The sequence below is a fragment of the Falco cherrug genome, chromosome 3 (genome assembly GCF_023634085.1).
Source record: "Falco cherrug isolate bFalChe1 chromosome 3, bFalChe1.pri, whole genome shotgun sequence".
Classification (NCBI taxonomy): Eukaryota; Metazoa; Chordata; class Aves; order Falconiformes; family Falconidae; genus Falco; species Falco cherrug.
The window spans coordinates 40,809,626-40,825,951 of record NC_073699.1 but is presented as its reverse complement, the minus strand read 5'-3'; the positions used below and the strand labels follow the sequence as shown (position 1 = coordinate 40,825,951).

General features: G+C 38.0%; 1 protein-coding gene across 5 annotated transcripts in view; it reads right to left on the bottom strand.

Annotated features, from left to right (window-relative positions):
- Positions 1-16,326, bottom strand: part of STAU2 (staufen double-stranded RNA binding protein 2) — a 177,237-nt gene that overhangs the window by 142,890 nt on the left and 18,021 nt on the right. For 4 of the 5 annotated variants that reach the window (XM_005443188.4, XM_055706170.1, XM_055706168.1 and 1 more), the window contains exons 2-5: positions 13,687-13,894; positions 12,448-12,578; positions 7,959-8,118; positions 5,520-5,655 (exon numbers count right to left, since the gene is read on the bottom strand). In XM_005443188.4, coding sequence (XP_005443245.1) covers positions 5,520-5,655; positions 7,959-8,118; positions 12,448-12,578; positions 13,687-13,885 — 626 coding nt within the window. In that variant the 5' untranslated portion in view covers positions 13,886-13,894. Of the gene's footprint in view, positions 1-5,519; positions 5,656-7,958; positions 8,119-12,447; positions 12,579-13,686; positions 13,895-16,326 lie in introns of those variants that run through there. The other variant, XM_027811135.2, reaches the window with a different exon arrangement.

Here is a 16,326-nt window from a genome sequence, read left to right as displayed (position 1 = left end):
CCCGTAGTCAGAATCATTACCTTATTTCATTGTTTAGTTGCTCTAATTTGAACAGCCATTTTTAAATTTTTTTTAAACATGATTTAAGCCAACTGCACACTCAGGTATACGAGGGAGTAGGGGTTCTAGCACTGGCTATAGATATGAGTACTACGCATGTTTCATACGCAGCTCTGCCAATCTTTCTCAAACCTGACCCACTGTTCCAAGGTTTAGCCTCTTAGTATTGTGCCAGTTCTACTGAACTGTGCCAAATGTGCTGACAAACACAAAACCTACATCAGTTAGCAAACAGTCCCTGAAAGCATCAGCACCTCCTTCCCCAGAGTCAGTCTGTAAAGCTCTTACATAAATAAAGCTATATAAATTGCAACATTCACCATTTCCAGCTTTTCTTAACTGAAAGGTCCTCACATCCCTTTGTTGCAAAATTGCTCAGAACTCTAGCTTATGAGGCTTTAAATAAGTAGTACACAACTGGTAAATTTTAAGTGCCAAAACAGGTGTTTTTTTCCTTTATTATAATCTCTAGTAGTAATATAGAAACCTTTCCTAAATAAAAAAGTTGTCTAACATGGCTGAATTCAGGGCTGATGGGTTTTTTAAATGCTCTGCCTTACCAGAGGCCATCAAGATTCCTAGTACCGAACTTGCATAAATTTTACTTGAATAATTAAATCCAGAGCGGACTCCCAAGCTGTCTCATAGTATGATGAAAAAAGTTTGAAGTTCTGATCTATATTGTGAAATGGACAGCAGTATACAGATACCCAACCTACCAGAGATCTAAGCTGATAACTGCACGTGATTCAGCTCAGCATCACACAGTTTTTCAGCTCGGGTTGAGATGCATTGTAATGGCAATGACCCAACCCTGTTACCAATCTAGCAAGTATTGCATTCGCTAACTTGAGTGAAGAGCCAAGTTAATACATCCACACCCCACACACTCCCAGGCTGGACTGTCTACCTAGCTCCCCCAAGGCGGGAGCAGACTTGCCCTGCACTCCTATCTTAGCACAGGAAGAGTTACAAGGCTAATCGCTAAGCGTACCTGGCACTAGACACTGCCCTAAATGCCCTAACCTCTGCCTAACAGTTTTGCATTTCGTGCCTGCCTTCCACTTGCAGCTCTGTAACCCTTCACCTAAGCTGCCTGACCAGTGTTTACCAGAGTTTCTCTTGCTGTATTTTTCCCTTGGTGTTCTCCCCGTGCTGTTCTCCTTAAGGCCCTTCACCTGCAAATACCAACACATTGTCAGGACTGCATCTGTACGGCACCATAGCCCTTCTCTCCTGTCCTTTCCCTGTCCCTTGGCAGCAGCTTTTGATATACATCACCGAGCACAACAATATGCATGCACAAAGCTCAACAGACAGCCAGTGTTCAACACTGGCCCTGGTGCAGCACTACCAGCACCATAAGCAGGAACAAGCAACAGGGAGCTTCAGCAGGTCCTCATGAAAACCACAGAATTACTATGGGAAGGTGTTGTGGGGAACACTTGCTGCATGGGGAAGGACACTCAGAGGAGGACACTCCTCTGGAAGACCCCACCACTTCCCTTCCAAGCTGGCCACTGGGAAAACATTTCCCCTTTCCCTTTTTTCCCCGCTCACTTGTTTGCTTTCTTTTTTTTCTACGAAAGTAATTTTCACCCTCGGTATCAATTTACGCCATCAGCTGCAGAGGTTGCAAATGGATCTTTGCACCTTGCATGTAAACCTGTTTCAACATCCTCTCTGCAACACACTGCCCGTATAAATATGCTCTACTGCATGTGAGAGTGTAGCTCGTCACAGGCTTAGATCAACCTGAAGTGCCTTTAACTTCCAAACACACATTCCTGGCCCCTCTCTGGTGAGGGCACAAGCTCTTGTGTGACTAGGTGAGGATGTGTTTAAGCACAGTTGTAAGTCTAGGACTAACTTCTTCCCTCCTCTCCCCTCCACAGGACTGATGCATTTCTGAGCTGCTCAACTCCCAGTGCTGGAGCCAGGAAACTCGCAGGGACACAAAGGCTGGGGACAAAGGAAGGAGGAATCACTTCACCACCTCAACACAAATCACCTTAGCCCACACGGAAGCTAGCCCTCAACTTTGCATACAAATAGTAGCTCTCAGACTTCCCTGAATTACTGAAAAGGATCTTTTGTGCCCCTTGAAACACTAGGCTCAACTGGTCTAAAGATATGCCCTAGGATGAACTTAACACTTTATTGTTTCCTCAAACCATTCATTTTACCAGAACCAAAATTCCCAAACACAGTCTCCTAATCTTAATCTGTATCTTCACCTATTTGAAAAGTATATTTTTTTAAATGAAGATCAGTAAAGGGAATCTAGATACAGTATAAAAGACAAAAACAGCTTACAAAATATGTTAAGTAAATTGGATCTGTTTTAATAACAGATAATAATCTACAGTCAGAAACTGATGAAAATGAAAAATACTGATTACAGCATATTACCTACATTATTTTTCAAATCTTGTTTTTAAACAATCTACGTGGGCTACAGTTATTTCGGAATTCCAATAACACTTCTATTCTGCTGCCCAACTGCTAAAAATCAGCAAATGAATGCTAAATAAAACATGGCAGTAGAAGATAATAAATGTAACATATCACAGGAAAATAATACAGTACTACAGTATGTGCTTCATACTTGGGACTTCGCTCGCTATTAGAACAGATCCAGAATCTGGTCGCAGGCTTCCCTCCGGTGAGGTGAGGGTGGGTAGGAGGTGCACAGCGATCCCAGCTGGCAGAGGGGAAGGATCCTGCGTTGAGGAGCCAGCGACCCACAGCGAGCCAGCGTGAGCCGCGCTGCAGCGTGCCGCGGGGCCTGTGCCCAGCACGGCTCGCAGGGCAGGGCTGAGCGGCACGAACTGCCTGGCTGCAGCACTGACCCGCTGCAAGCGGCTCCCGCGCCGTGCCACCCGTGGGGCCCTGCCTTTACCTAACCGCGCGGCAAGGTCTCAGGTGAACATCGTTCCTGTTCTGATCACTGCAACAAGAGCTGTCTCCTTGTAAGAAAATCCTGTAAGACTGTGAATGACTGAGAAGGGGAGAATCTCTGCTGCAGCCGAGGTCTACGTGGCACGCTGCACATGGTCGTAGTCCTGTTCGATGCTACACTGCTCAGGGCTCCCAGCATCTGAAGGGGTGGAAGATTGTCTGTGCTATTCTCTTCTTACACTGTCAGCTCTAATAAGTAGCATTTTAAATGATACCTTGCAGAGTCTAAGTGCCTTTCTTACTGGGATCATAACAGACCAGCACCTCCCAATGCAAAACAAGGTGATGAACAATTATTTCTAAAACAAAAGTAGTCCCAAACCAGTACTATATGGCATCATTCTTCTGTTTCCTCTTTACTCTGGAATTTGTGTGTGAGCTGCTATATGCACAGAGGGCATGTGTTTATGCAGACAGACACGCATATCCAGTTATTTACTACTTAGTTTTAGTTATTTATCAGTTTACTAGCTGCAGTATTATTGGCCATCCTCCACTGGCAGCTGTGCTCACTCAAATAAGCACGATGAATCAGGCAAGCACAGATTCTGGTCTTCTGGCCCACCCCGCCTCTTTGTTTTGTGATCAGAAATATCAAATGCCCTTGACTACCTAATACACTCAGAGAAATAAAGTTCAGGTATCATTTTACCCTAACATGGGAGCATGGGTCCCATGAAAGCAAGCTCCCAAAGAAGCAAATGTAAAAATTGCACTAGACGTACTAAACATTTTGTATGAAAATAAATAAAATCTTAGAAGTTAGCAACTGCTAAGTATTTTGGTACTTACTCCAACAAGTATGTTTCAGTAACTCAGTTCAGATTCCAGATTTCCCCATTTCATGGTTTTTACTAGCTTACGCTTTTTCCAGCCTAGCCTTTTTACCTTAGTCGAACTAATCTCACTATAAAAACAAATCAAATAAATGTAGGATTTCTAAATATTAAGAAAAATAATTTCAGGCGCCATACTTAGCTGTTTAAACCACGGCAGAGGTAAGCAGAGACTCAGGTCAGCAGTGACTAGAAATATAACACAGGTATACAATAAACAGGCACTGTTCTGTAGAGTAATGAAAGACTTTTTTCAGGTTATGTTTGTTTGTCTTTTACAGATCTAGGTATTGCTGCTATTTAAAAAACAACAGAATGAAATGTTAAAACTCTAACATTATCATGATTTAAAAATCAGGTGAAAAGGAAAGTAAGATTAAATTGGCTGAAACTTTCCTTATACAACACTGAAATGCTGCATTTTCATTTCAAACTCCTTAATTTTTAAACATTGCTATAAATTCAATTTTTAATAGAAGAGTAATTTTGAACCAAAACACTTCTTCCAAGCTAATAACCTCATTCTTTTTGATAACTATGCGATGCATGAAAATTTATAGGAAATCCATTAATCAAACCTTTACAAAAAAGTAAACATTTTCCATGGAGAAAAACATGCTGTTAGAAATTCCTGACTTGTTTTGTTTTGGTTTTTTTTTTTTCTTATTTTACAGATTACACTCAATAACTTTTGGAGCTCCAAAGGACCTGTTCTAATATAGTTGTTCTGCAAGAAAAAGAAGGAAAAATGGAGAAAAAAATAAGGAGAAAGCAGCTCTTGGGATTGCAAATTAACACATATATATATTACCTTAAGTTTATCGCAGACTGTTGCATTAGATACAAATTACATTTAATTCAGGATGAGCTAGAACAGTTTTTCTATCTGCACTACAAATACCAAAATACTACAATACCAAAGATGAAGATGTTTCAAAAATTTAGAACAAATTGAAGCATCAAGTATTTGGATGGTCAGTTAAGAAAACAGTTCCACCCACTTAAATTTTTGATTTATTTTAATCTTTAAGAACTTGTTACAAACAAAATTTTGAATACCATCTTCTCAACAATTACTCCAACTTACTACAGTAATGACAGAACTGATAGAGGGCTCTCTGCATATAGGTTTATAAACTGTGAAATAAAGGATTTTTCCTAACCAAACACTGAGGATTAAGGAATTCAGAAAGCTGACCAGGCAGAATGGTTAAAAAAATGGCAACCTGAGAATGGTTTCCAGCCAATTTTCAAAATGCAGCCTTCCTAATTTTATATCCATTTTTTTTCTTAGAAAAGAATGCTTCATTTTTAATGATACAGATTCTAAATCACATGACAGCACAGCATAGAAAAGCAAAACCTCTCTCTGGAGTTAAAATGTTCTGCCTCCTCACTGCCACGGCTGTAGACTGTAACTCCAGTATATACATTAAAAAAATAGAAACAGTTGGTTTACATGTCTTTATTCCTTGTGACATGCTTAGGGCACCTGTATTCTTTTAGAAGGAAATCCTGTGTGTTTCTAAATAAGGTTGCAGAGACTCTCTTTTGTAAAAATGTTAGTTTTATTTTACCCTGAAATAATCTAGGAAGTTCATAAAGATTTAGAACACATTGATAAGCAAAGGATAAACATCAAAGAATAGAAAAAGTACAAACCTCTGATTGTACATGCCCCGGAAATTATAATTTGCTCTATAATTGGGAATTGGTTTTGGATCTAATGGCCTGTAGATGGCAGGCTCTCCTCTTTTCATAGCCAGACCATTCAGCTCCACTGTTGGAGTTATACTGCCTGCAAAAACCGAAAATACATGTAAGGCACTTAAACCACAAACACTGCAAAACACACAAGCAGGACTGAGATAAGCAGCAAAGAGAGTGCTGCATAGTATTATTTTGCCTTAAATAAAAAATAAACAACTTGAATGACACTTCGTTTTCTCTAAAAGACAGGAATACAGATGCCAACTTAATCACAAGCAATGAAAAAGAACATTTAAACTTTATCTCAATGCATTCTCTATACAGTTCCAGTAGATTAGTCTTCACGTATGAAAGAGAAAGTTAGTGCTATAATCAAGTTGGTTCTTCATCTTTCCAAACTGCTTATAATACGTTATGACGCTTACTGAAATTATAAAGATAAAAGAATATCTCATCCTGCTGAATACCATTTAATAAAAACACAAATACAGCAAAGAGGCACTGAAACAAGCAAACAGTAATAGGCATTACTGCAGTCATGTGGTAATCTTACAACAAGTCAGAAAAAAATGTGTTATTTGCAAGACTTGAAAACTTGAGACCATGACTAAAAACTAATGATCTAACAAGAATGATGTAAAAAGCTGAAAATACTACTGGAAATCAGTGTCACTACAGCCGTCTACTGGTGACAGAATACAAAAATAGAAAAACAGCCAGCACTTGCCCACTTGCATGGTCTCCAAAATGCCAAATAAAAAGCTACACTATGACTTTGTTTTAGTTTTTAAAATAAAATGTTCAGCTACTGTATTCCCCACTCGTACTGTTGTAAGAAAATCCTAAATAAGTTAAATGTACATTCCAATTAAAAGCAGTTAATATTTTCTCAAAATATTTTCATAAGAGGTTCAAATGAATCTAGCCTTAAAACAGCTATGATGAATTTACCAGTCAGCCATTGAGGTTTTATATAACAAATGACGAAAAAATTTATGCAATACTTACTCAAAAACTTCTATCAACATCAATTTTTATATTTTCCACAGCAAAGAATGACTATGAATTCAACTATATAGTAAAAATGCAAAATGCCATTTTGATGAGAAACTTCTGTGCATATACAATACACATTTCTTAGAGCAAAATTACAGTGTTAAGTGACACAATTTTTTAATGAATTCCCTTAAAGCTTATTTCTTTTATTATCAGCTTTTCCCTTTAAGAATACGCTCAAAGCCAAAAAAAAAATAATCTACAAGTGGAGAGATTCTCTGCGATGTCAAAAATCAAACCCAGCATCTCTTTATATAGAGGTCTGACCCTCCTGCTTTCTTAACAGCCAAAGTCACAGTGACTGTGAAGGACACAGGGCAAAACCAGTGTCCTGGGTCTGGAGAAGCAATGTATTGATATCCAGAGGAGCAAGAGAATACTACCGCACCCCTCTCCAACAATCCTTAATGGCTAATGCTCAGGATAATACAAGCTCTAAAGCAAAATTACTCCAGGTTTTTTTTCCAACATAGAGAAGATTAACTGCAAAATTACTCTATTTTAAGAAAGTGGCTAAAGATGACTTTTTTTAAAAAGGGAGGGGGGAGGAGCAGAGGGAAATAAAAAGGGAAGAAGGGAAAAGAAGTGTAAAAAAGAAAAAGATTACTTTTTTCTCACTGTTTGCTTTCTTTTATATTAGTTTGAAATACAGTTAGGAATTCTTTTTTATTTATTTTAACAAGACAGAACAGATCACTGAGCACATGGCTGAGGTGTGTATCTCAAAAGGTATTGCACACATAGAAGGGAACTCACAGGTAACACCTCAAAATGAAGGATGTAAAGACACCAATATAAATTCTATTATTCAAACAAGAGTTTCTAAAGCCATCTGAAAGCTTTTCAAAAGCACAGGTTGCTGTGAAGGAAAACTCACGATGCAGGAAATACCTGCACAAGTTCTCATGCCAAATCCTGACCTTTTATTTACATAACAGATGTGATTTCACAGGATTGGACTGGATAAAATTTCCAATTTCACTAGAAAGTTAGCTAAAATAACTCTTTGGGAAAAATGCTTTACTATGGTAATAATGGTCAGTTCAATCTGGTTTTGTCCCATCTTTCCACTGTTGATCACATCCAATCACTTTGTATACATCTGAGCCTTATCTAAATAATACATTAAGTTACAGTTCAACCATTTTTGGTATTCACGTTAAAAATTCTCCCGAGCAAACTCACTAGGGGTTCTTCATTATACTATCATACCTATAAGACAGCTATGTTGATTCTCATCCTCCAACTTAACTTACACCTTTTAAAATGTCTTTATTAGTGGTATAATATTCCAATACTTCAACAAGATTTAACACACAGAGGAAAATGTCATACCTGGATTATTGTTAACATTATTTTTGGGTGGTCTAGGCGTTGGTTTGGGAAGGGTAGTTTCATTCAATGCTTTGCTAGCAGCAGCATGCTGGGCCTTTTTAATACTACTTCCTTCAGCTTCCCAAGTCTGTTCTCCCAGAGTCAGCTGCACTGTGAACATCTTCAAAGACAAAGAACAGGTAAACCCTAGCAAAATTATCACTGTGGATTAGACCAACCTGTATAGAAACTTCCAGGGCTGAAGAGAAACCATGCTCTCTTTTCATTATATTCAACTCCCAGATAACACATCTGATTCTTACAGACATCAGTGAGTCTATCAGTGGCCAATATCTGGCCTTACAAGTGACAAAGTAGCATAATGTTAACGTCAACTACCAAAGAACAGAATAATATTTAAACCAAGTAATAATAACTGTAAGCTGATCCTCTGCTCTTGGAAGACTATATACTGGTCGGTTAAGACCTCATTTCCTCACACATTTGAATGCATTTAGTCGCTTTGTTTAACTGTAGAAAACAGGTAAACAATGCTATTAAAAATAACCGATAATTTTGTAATAATTCTGAACAGCTATAAATGACTGCACACTCTTCAAGGAGGTGGAGAATTTGGCCCAAATACTTTTACCCAGTGCAAGAACTTCTCACACAATCCAATTTCTGAAAACTATGTGTATTGTTAGGGCTGAGTCACAACTCACATATGTTCAAAAATACAAAGTAAGAAAGAAAAGAAGTATTATCTTTTTGAATGAAACTGCAGTTCTTTAATGTGGCTTCTATAGTGAAGACAGAACTGTAAAAATTCAGAGGTCAGAAATGGACTACTGATAAAAACCATATACATTTTCAAATCTGCAGTATCCATGCTGTGTGACTTGTGAAGATAAAACTCAATGCCTATTTGAGATATTAGAGTCTATCTTCTGTACGATACATACACATTCTGTTTAAATTTGAGCATCTAAGAATGAGAGGAGAAAGGGTAACAACTCAAGGTCTTTTCCATATCAATTCCATACGTATAAGGCAGGATTTAATAGTCAGGTGCGCACCGTAAACTAAGATATACCTACCTCAGAAAACTGACTGACTTGAGGCAACATAAAGAAATCTACATATTAGTGTGAGCAGCATATAAAGTAAAATTTTTATTGTGATAGTTATTTGCTCTATAATTGTTAAAATTATTTAAACTAGCTAGATTCAGGACCAGGTATCTAGAGATGGGCAAACTTTAAATTTGCCTTTACCTGTATTTTCATTTAGCATGTACTGGCAAACAAGCCTTTAAACACAAGTATGTATGTGCCTCCCAACTCAGCCCTATACACACGCATACAGTGCATATGGACTGAATGCTATAAATATTTACTTGTGTCTCAATTACAGGCTTGAGTTTTGGAATACTGTAATTTTCAGAAGTACAGTGCCAAGTACCCGTATCACAGTTCCTATCGCCATGTTGTTTTTTCCACAGCAGTCATGACAATTTCCTCAGAGACAGCACTTTGTCAAACCCTATCCCCACCTGAAAGCTAAGCTGGGTATTAGAGCTAAATATCTGTAATTATATAAATCATCTATAAACATACATCCTGATTACTAGAAGAACTGAAATTTGATTTCTGGATCTGAAGTTTATATATATTATATTTTATAAGACAGTTATCAGTGTAGTATTTTCATAGGAGAATAATATCATTAATTTAAATAAAAATATGAATAACGGCTATTTATCTACCTATAACCGTCCTCTTAGCACTTAGAGCAATAAACAGGAATTCAAGATAATAAAGGGCTTGCTCAATAAATTTCTATAGCCAGAGCTCTAACCTTCTCACTTTGCCCACCTGACAAAAAAAACTCCTGCAAAACCCACACACAGTAGTAGGTGGGAATTTAGTTCAAGGAATAAAACTGCCTTAAACCAAAATCTGGAGCAGCCAATGAAGTACTCAAGATCTGCAACACCGGATTGCCAGTTCTGCTATGGAATGAGAGGCATTTCTCACCAACTTTCCGAGCAATGTTTTATTCCTTACATCCAACCTAATTTACCTGATGGCTAGAGAGCAGAAATGCAAAGGCCACTGTACTTTGTGCTTGTTTTCACTCCGCTGTCTTCATAAGGTCAGTCACCCTTGGCTCTGGAAAGTCTTTCCTCCTCACTTTTTCTGCATGTAGAACTTTCCTCCTTCCCAGACTTCTGAAGTGCTACATCCCTTACCCTTTTCCCTCTTCTCTGTACCACCATCCACTTTCTTTTGCCACTGCTTCTTTTAAACTTGTCTCCTGAGATGCCATTGACATAGAAGCACAGAAGAAATAATCAATCTGACTAACGTACTCAAAAACGTAGTTTATGCTAACAAAGACTTTCTGGTTTTACTTATGATAAAAAATGCACCTGGAGGGCAGACTCCTAGAAATCCTAACTACACTGTCAGGAGCCATCAGTTCTCCCCTAGCTCCACTGTTCCTAGTTTCCCATGTCACTCCAGTTGTCAAAACTTACTTTCCAGAGACAACTAGAAAAAAGGATATAGAAATTTACTAGCATTTGTGGTCACAACACAGACAGCTGTCTTGTAGAGCACGTCTCTGAAAATCACGAAAACCACTAGTGGACAGGAACAAGTATGTATAGGAAGAAAGCAACACGAGATAATCCTTAAATAGCAAACACCACCAGCAGCAGCAGCATTACATCCTTCAGGTCATGCTTTCTAGGACAAACTCAGCTCTGTTCCATAAGTTATATCAGGTATGTCATCATATTGCTAGGAAAACATTAATAGTAAACTCCTAACAATCATAATAATTTCTCTGCTTTTTATAGGTCTTGTTCTTCATCCTTTTCCCTCCTTTGTTCTTCTCGTTTGCTGCACAGGTCAAAATCAGATTTAATATTCTTCTGAGTACACAGATCACATACGTATCTTTTTTTTTGACCACTATGAGTGCAATTAAAAATAATAACAGGTAAATTGAAAAACTGAAAAATTAAGAAATCCATTGAAAATCTGGCTTTCAAAAGTGCAGCCAATACAGGCTCAAGTAATTTCAATTACATTAATTCCTTTAAAAGTAATAACAAATATATGTGAACTATTTCTTGTACTGCTAGAATTTAATGTATAGTATGAATGCAGTGTAACTCAAATCCCTTTATGGCTGAGGAACAGGAGCAGCCAAAACCACACCTTTTGGTACAACCAAAGCACTTCCTGTCTCACAATAATGGAAAAAAGGTAGCAAAATAAATATACAACACAACAGTGAAAAGTTACAGAAAGCACAACAGATTTAACATGTCGCAACCTAAAACCCACCAACCAGTGTATCCTGTGGTGCCAAACGCCTCCAGGAAGAAGAGCACTTCAATTTCCATTTGTAATGAGGGATCCTAAAAGCTTGCCGATTCTCAGCAGCCCTGCACCTGCTGACATCATTTCCACCAGCACAAAGGATGCATGAACACCAGCCAGACCAGAAGGTCAGTGATTTGCATCAACTCTGTGCCAGCTCACAACAGAATGTGCAACTGAGAAACAAGGGGCAACGGCTGCAACACAGCCCATGACTAGCTGAAACTGTTACTGATCTGCAGCGTGACCCCACTGTCCTATGCAATTTTGCCACTCTATAAATACTGAGTATAAAGCAGCTATTAACTATGCCATTGCCTCTCTCTGAGTTTTCATGTTTTCTTCTCCTCCCCCAGATTGCTCCTAACTAGAGAAGAAATTCAAAATTATGTCTGAAAATTATTATGAGAATATCCCTCTGTGTTCCCCATCATCCAAAAGCACCCTGATTTGTACTTATGAAATTAAGTTGGATGTCCAAATTGGTATGAGAACTGACCAGAATTAACTGTCAGCTCAGTAGAAACTTTAATGCTATAATCGTATCAGGAATCTTAGTATCACCATGAATCTTAAAGATGCACAGAATTTAAAGGAAAGAACAGTATAGAAGTTTGTGCCCTATAACGCAAGATCCAAAGATACGGTATCAATGCAATTAACTTTACAGAGAATTGTATCAGTAAGTACTTTAAAAAAATGACACAAACTAGCTCTGTTGTCATCTGCACTACCATGACACAAATGCAGAGGTGAGTTATCAGATGAATGCTGACTGGGGAGAAGGTTTCATGCAGCTTAAAAAGCAAATGCTCCATCATGATTAAAAAAGGGTGGTGATACCCTGGAAAGAATGTCACAAGGTCTTTATATAGGCCAACAAATATCAACTCAAAGGTGGAAGTCAAGGTAAGGTACAAAATGATCTAAAGGGCTTCAACATAAATACACACTTTCTGAAAGTGTTAAAAAAAAAAAAGCAAGCAAAATAAAGAACAGTGAGAAACCCCTTACACTAGAAATGGGGCTGTGTTTGACAAGCGCACTCATCCAGACCATGACATTATCTGTTCAGCATTTAAGGTATGGCTCATCACCTGGAACTGTGACCTTACCTTGGCATGAGCAGGCCCTCTTTCATTCAGAAGCTTATACTGGGGTTGAATTCTATTGAAACGGGCTAACTCATTTACCAGACACATTGGAGTTTTCTCTTTGGGGTTTGCCATGTTATCTTGGAGAGGAGCTGTAAATAAAGAGTCTGTAAAGTTTTTGTGGAGAAATGTATTCCTCAGCACTTCGCAAAGCTTTGCAAAAGCAGCAGCATGCTTAGAAAAGAAAATACTTCAGCTAAAAAATAATTTTTCCACATGCTAAATACAATGTTTTAAACCATTTATATATTAATCATATGAGAATAAGCATTTTACAATAACCACTGTAAATGGTTAACAAAACCATTCTGATTACATGCAATTTTAAAAAAATACAACTATTTCTTTCCAAAATGCCTCTATAAAAGATAACAGTGTAGAAGGACATACACATATGCTACATTTTCTACATCACCAAAGTTTACTCATCAGGAATACACTGGTTCCAGGAATTCACTACTCTTTCAGAATGCTTTCTCAACACTTTGAGGAAGTGGATAGTATAAGAGTTGTAAGATAAATATAGCAGATGAAACCCTGTGGTCCCCACTTGCCTCTCCCTGCTTCTTCCCAGTGTTTTGGACTTTTCTCACAACAGTGAAGTCACTCTCAGAGCGCTCCCAAACACCTTTTCTCCCCCTTTAAGGATTTTGTTCTGCTTTTCTTAGACAACTTACTTCATGTATACTGCTTTACTATTTTTTAACTTTCTGCTATTTCTTTTTCAATGTAATTGTATTTATCCCTAAACCACAGCCATTTTGTGCTTAATTTTTTAGGATAACGTTTCTGTATTTTATACCCAGTTCAGCATAGGAACTACAGCATTTATTAGGCTACAAAGGAAACACCAAATACTGCCAAGCAGTCTGAAGACATTCTGTTCTAGGGAAGAGAAATACACTTGGAGACCTTCCTGCACCACTAAAACTTCTCTGTAAAAGATACACTCAGAATTTGACAAAACAGACATGTTCTTTTCTGAGCTTTTATATCATTGACCAACACTTCACTGTAAGTCTGAGCTCAGTTAAAGAAACTTAGCTTAGTAAACAGCCTATGTAGCCAAAATAGTTTTCTATGAGATTTTTTTGTTTATTTTAATCCTCATTAAAGCCAAATTTTTATTTTTTTTTTAATTAATGAGTCATCAAAAAGGTTCATTTGAAGACCAAAGAAAATATACTTGGACCAACTTACCCGGTGAGTTGCTAGAAGGCGCAGGATCTACAAGGCCAGCCGTAGGACTGCTACAGCTGGCAGCTGATTCCGAAATGGATCCATTCATTGAGGACGGCAGACCCAGCGTATTTGTAGTTGTAACTGGTAGGGGTAGCACCATAGGAGACATGGTAGGGCCAGACAGGTTTGCTGTAGTCTGCATCTTAACTTGTGCCATTGCCTATCACTGCAATAAACAAAATATTGTAAGCAGGGAACTTTGCATTTTGCATGTCAAATGATGGTAGTGATATTAACAACAGATCTTATTTTTGCTCCTAGACCTGGGTCACAAAACTACCCACAGAAGTCACACCCCTGGCAAACATTACTTCCAAACAGATACACAGAGCTCACAGTCAAAGAACATGACCAGAGCAAATCCACATGCCCTGACTCCAAGTTCTGTTGCTCAACTGTGGGGTGACCCTGCCTGAAATACAGCAGGAAGAATGATTATCCTAGAATAAAATTCCATATAATTATTCTGCAGATGAGATTAGCACCTGCCAATTTCTTCAGCAGAGGATGTCTTTGCAACAAACTGCCACAGCAATCTTTTCCCATAGTTTTTCAGTAAAGTGCACACAAAATACCAAATAAGCCCACAAGAGAAAATCCCTACTTTTTTCTGCCTGCTACCAAACTAGAAAAGAGAAAAAGTAAGATGAGAAAACAAACAACTAAAAAACCCCACCAAATAACAAGTTCTGAAAAAATCACTGTTTATCCAGTCAACAGGTGGAGCATTTCAATCCTACAAATTACTAGCACAGGTACCAGAATTTCTTAAATCAGCTTCTAACCCAGTGCCTAAAGCATTTACCTGGAATATGCTAGGTACTAATTATCTCTCTCCATCTGCCCAGATGAGTGAGTTTATTACCAATACATGTTCTCTGACTAAGTTTACACTCATAAACAAACCAGGGGCTGGGCACAGCTCCTTCATACTATTCACTGAAAGTATGCTCCTTGGCAAAGTTTTGGCTACTGACAAAGAACTCCCGCAAAAACCACGTGGGAGCAGTTCAGAGGCCAGCAAGCACCCTAGGCAATCCACTCAAATAAGCAAAGAGGAAGTCATTCTCAGTCCTCCAGGGAAAAGTCTTGGGCTTCTCCTTTTAGCATCAGGACCAAACAGGGTGATGTATTTAATTCAGTAACATGAACGTACACTGTATTTTTTAGGGTTCACAGGCATGATATGATCTGTACAGAGCAGATAAAAGCAAACACCGTAGCAGTCAACAAGCAGCCCGAGGACTGGGATCTCTCTCACCAGCATCTCTGGTCCCTCTGGCTGAGGCAGAGGAGGACAGGAGCCCAGCCCTCCTCCGTCACGAGCAGCACCCTTACTAGTAAGCTCTTTGCTACTTCTGCTGCGGTAATTCTGTCTTCCTAAGCAAAAATGCCATCCAACACCTGAAGAACTTTCTAACAAAGGTCTTATTGAAACAAGTACAACTATATAAAACATTCTGATTACATCAGTATTTCTGCCCCGCCCCCCTCCCCAGATCTGTTAAAAAAATCCAAGTATCTCTACTCAGATGGACAGTATTGTTGGATTGAGATCCCAAATTACTCAGTACACCACACAGTGCAACTACTTTAGCACAGTTGCACTAGTACAATGAAAATAATAAATCCTATTATTGTGACTGTGCTTTGGAGAAAAGGTTCAGACTAGAATGCCGTTTTTATTACTGAGGAAAGACAGACAACAGATTTAAAGCTCCGGAAAGGCAAATGTAAAAAAATTAAAAATGAAGCTGAGATGCAATCACTTGCCCTTTTCATAAGGATCATAAGTAAAATGCTAATAGTGACAGATTTTAAAAATACATATGCAATCAGCTGAGATGTATTCCAGTACTTCATGTGCTCAAAAATATGGACTAAATTCAGACTTTAAAAATCCTACTGTGACTTAACAGCAAATGTCATACAGTAGTGCAGTATTGTTAGAAGGGCCTATCTGAAAGACTGAGAATGTGTGTAACTATAGAATTCTTTGCTATACTACTGATTGTAAATATATTGGTATATATCAGAATGAATTTAGAAAGTTTATTAACTGTAAACATTAGTCATGTAAACATGGCAGAATCGTGCCATATATATTAAACACCTTCAAAATTAAACCGACAATATAGAAAGTCATCACAAAAATTAAAAGTTTAAGAAAATCCTTAGAGTATTTACATTTCAGCAGTTAAATATGAGTACGGGAATGCCATCACTCATACAGTACTGTATGAGGTACTACCAAACACCTATTCTCAGACCCTGCCAGTTATGAATTATCCTTTTCAGCTTCCAGTATTTTGAAAGTTTATTCTTCTTTTCAAGAAAGCGGAACTTCCTAACAAGCAAATAAAATATGTTCTATAGTGTTGCTGTGCTAAAGGGAGAAACTGTAGTATTGATCCTTTTCTATTAAGAATTAAAAAATCAGTTTGATATTAGTATCAACGAACTGTAAAAATGAACAAGATAAAATTTAGGAGAACAAAGACACTCTTTGTCCTACAGTAAAGTACAAAGGAAATTAAACTGTGAAATCAAAATAGAATCATCACCCATTAGGTACTGGGGTTTTCTTATATATCTAAA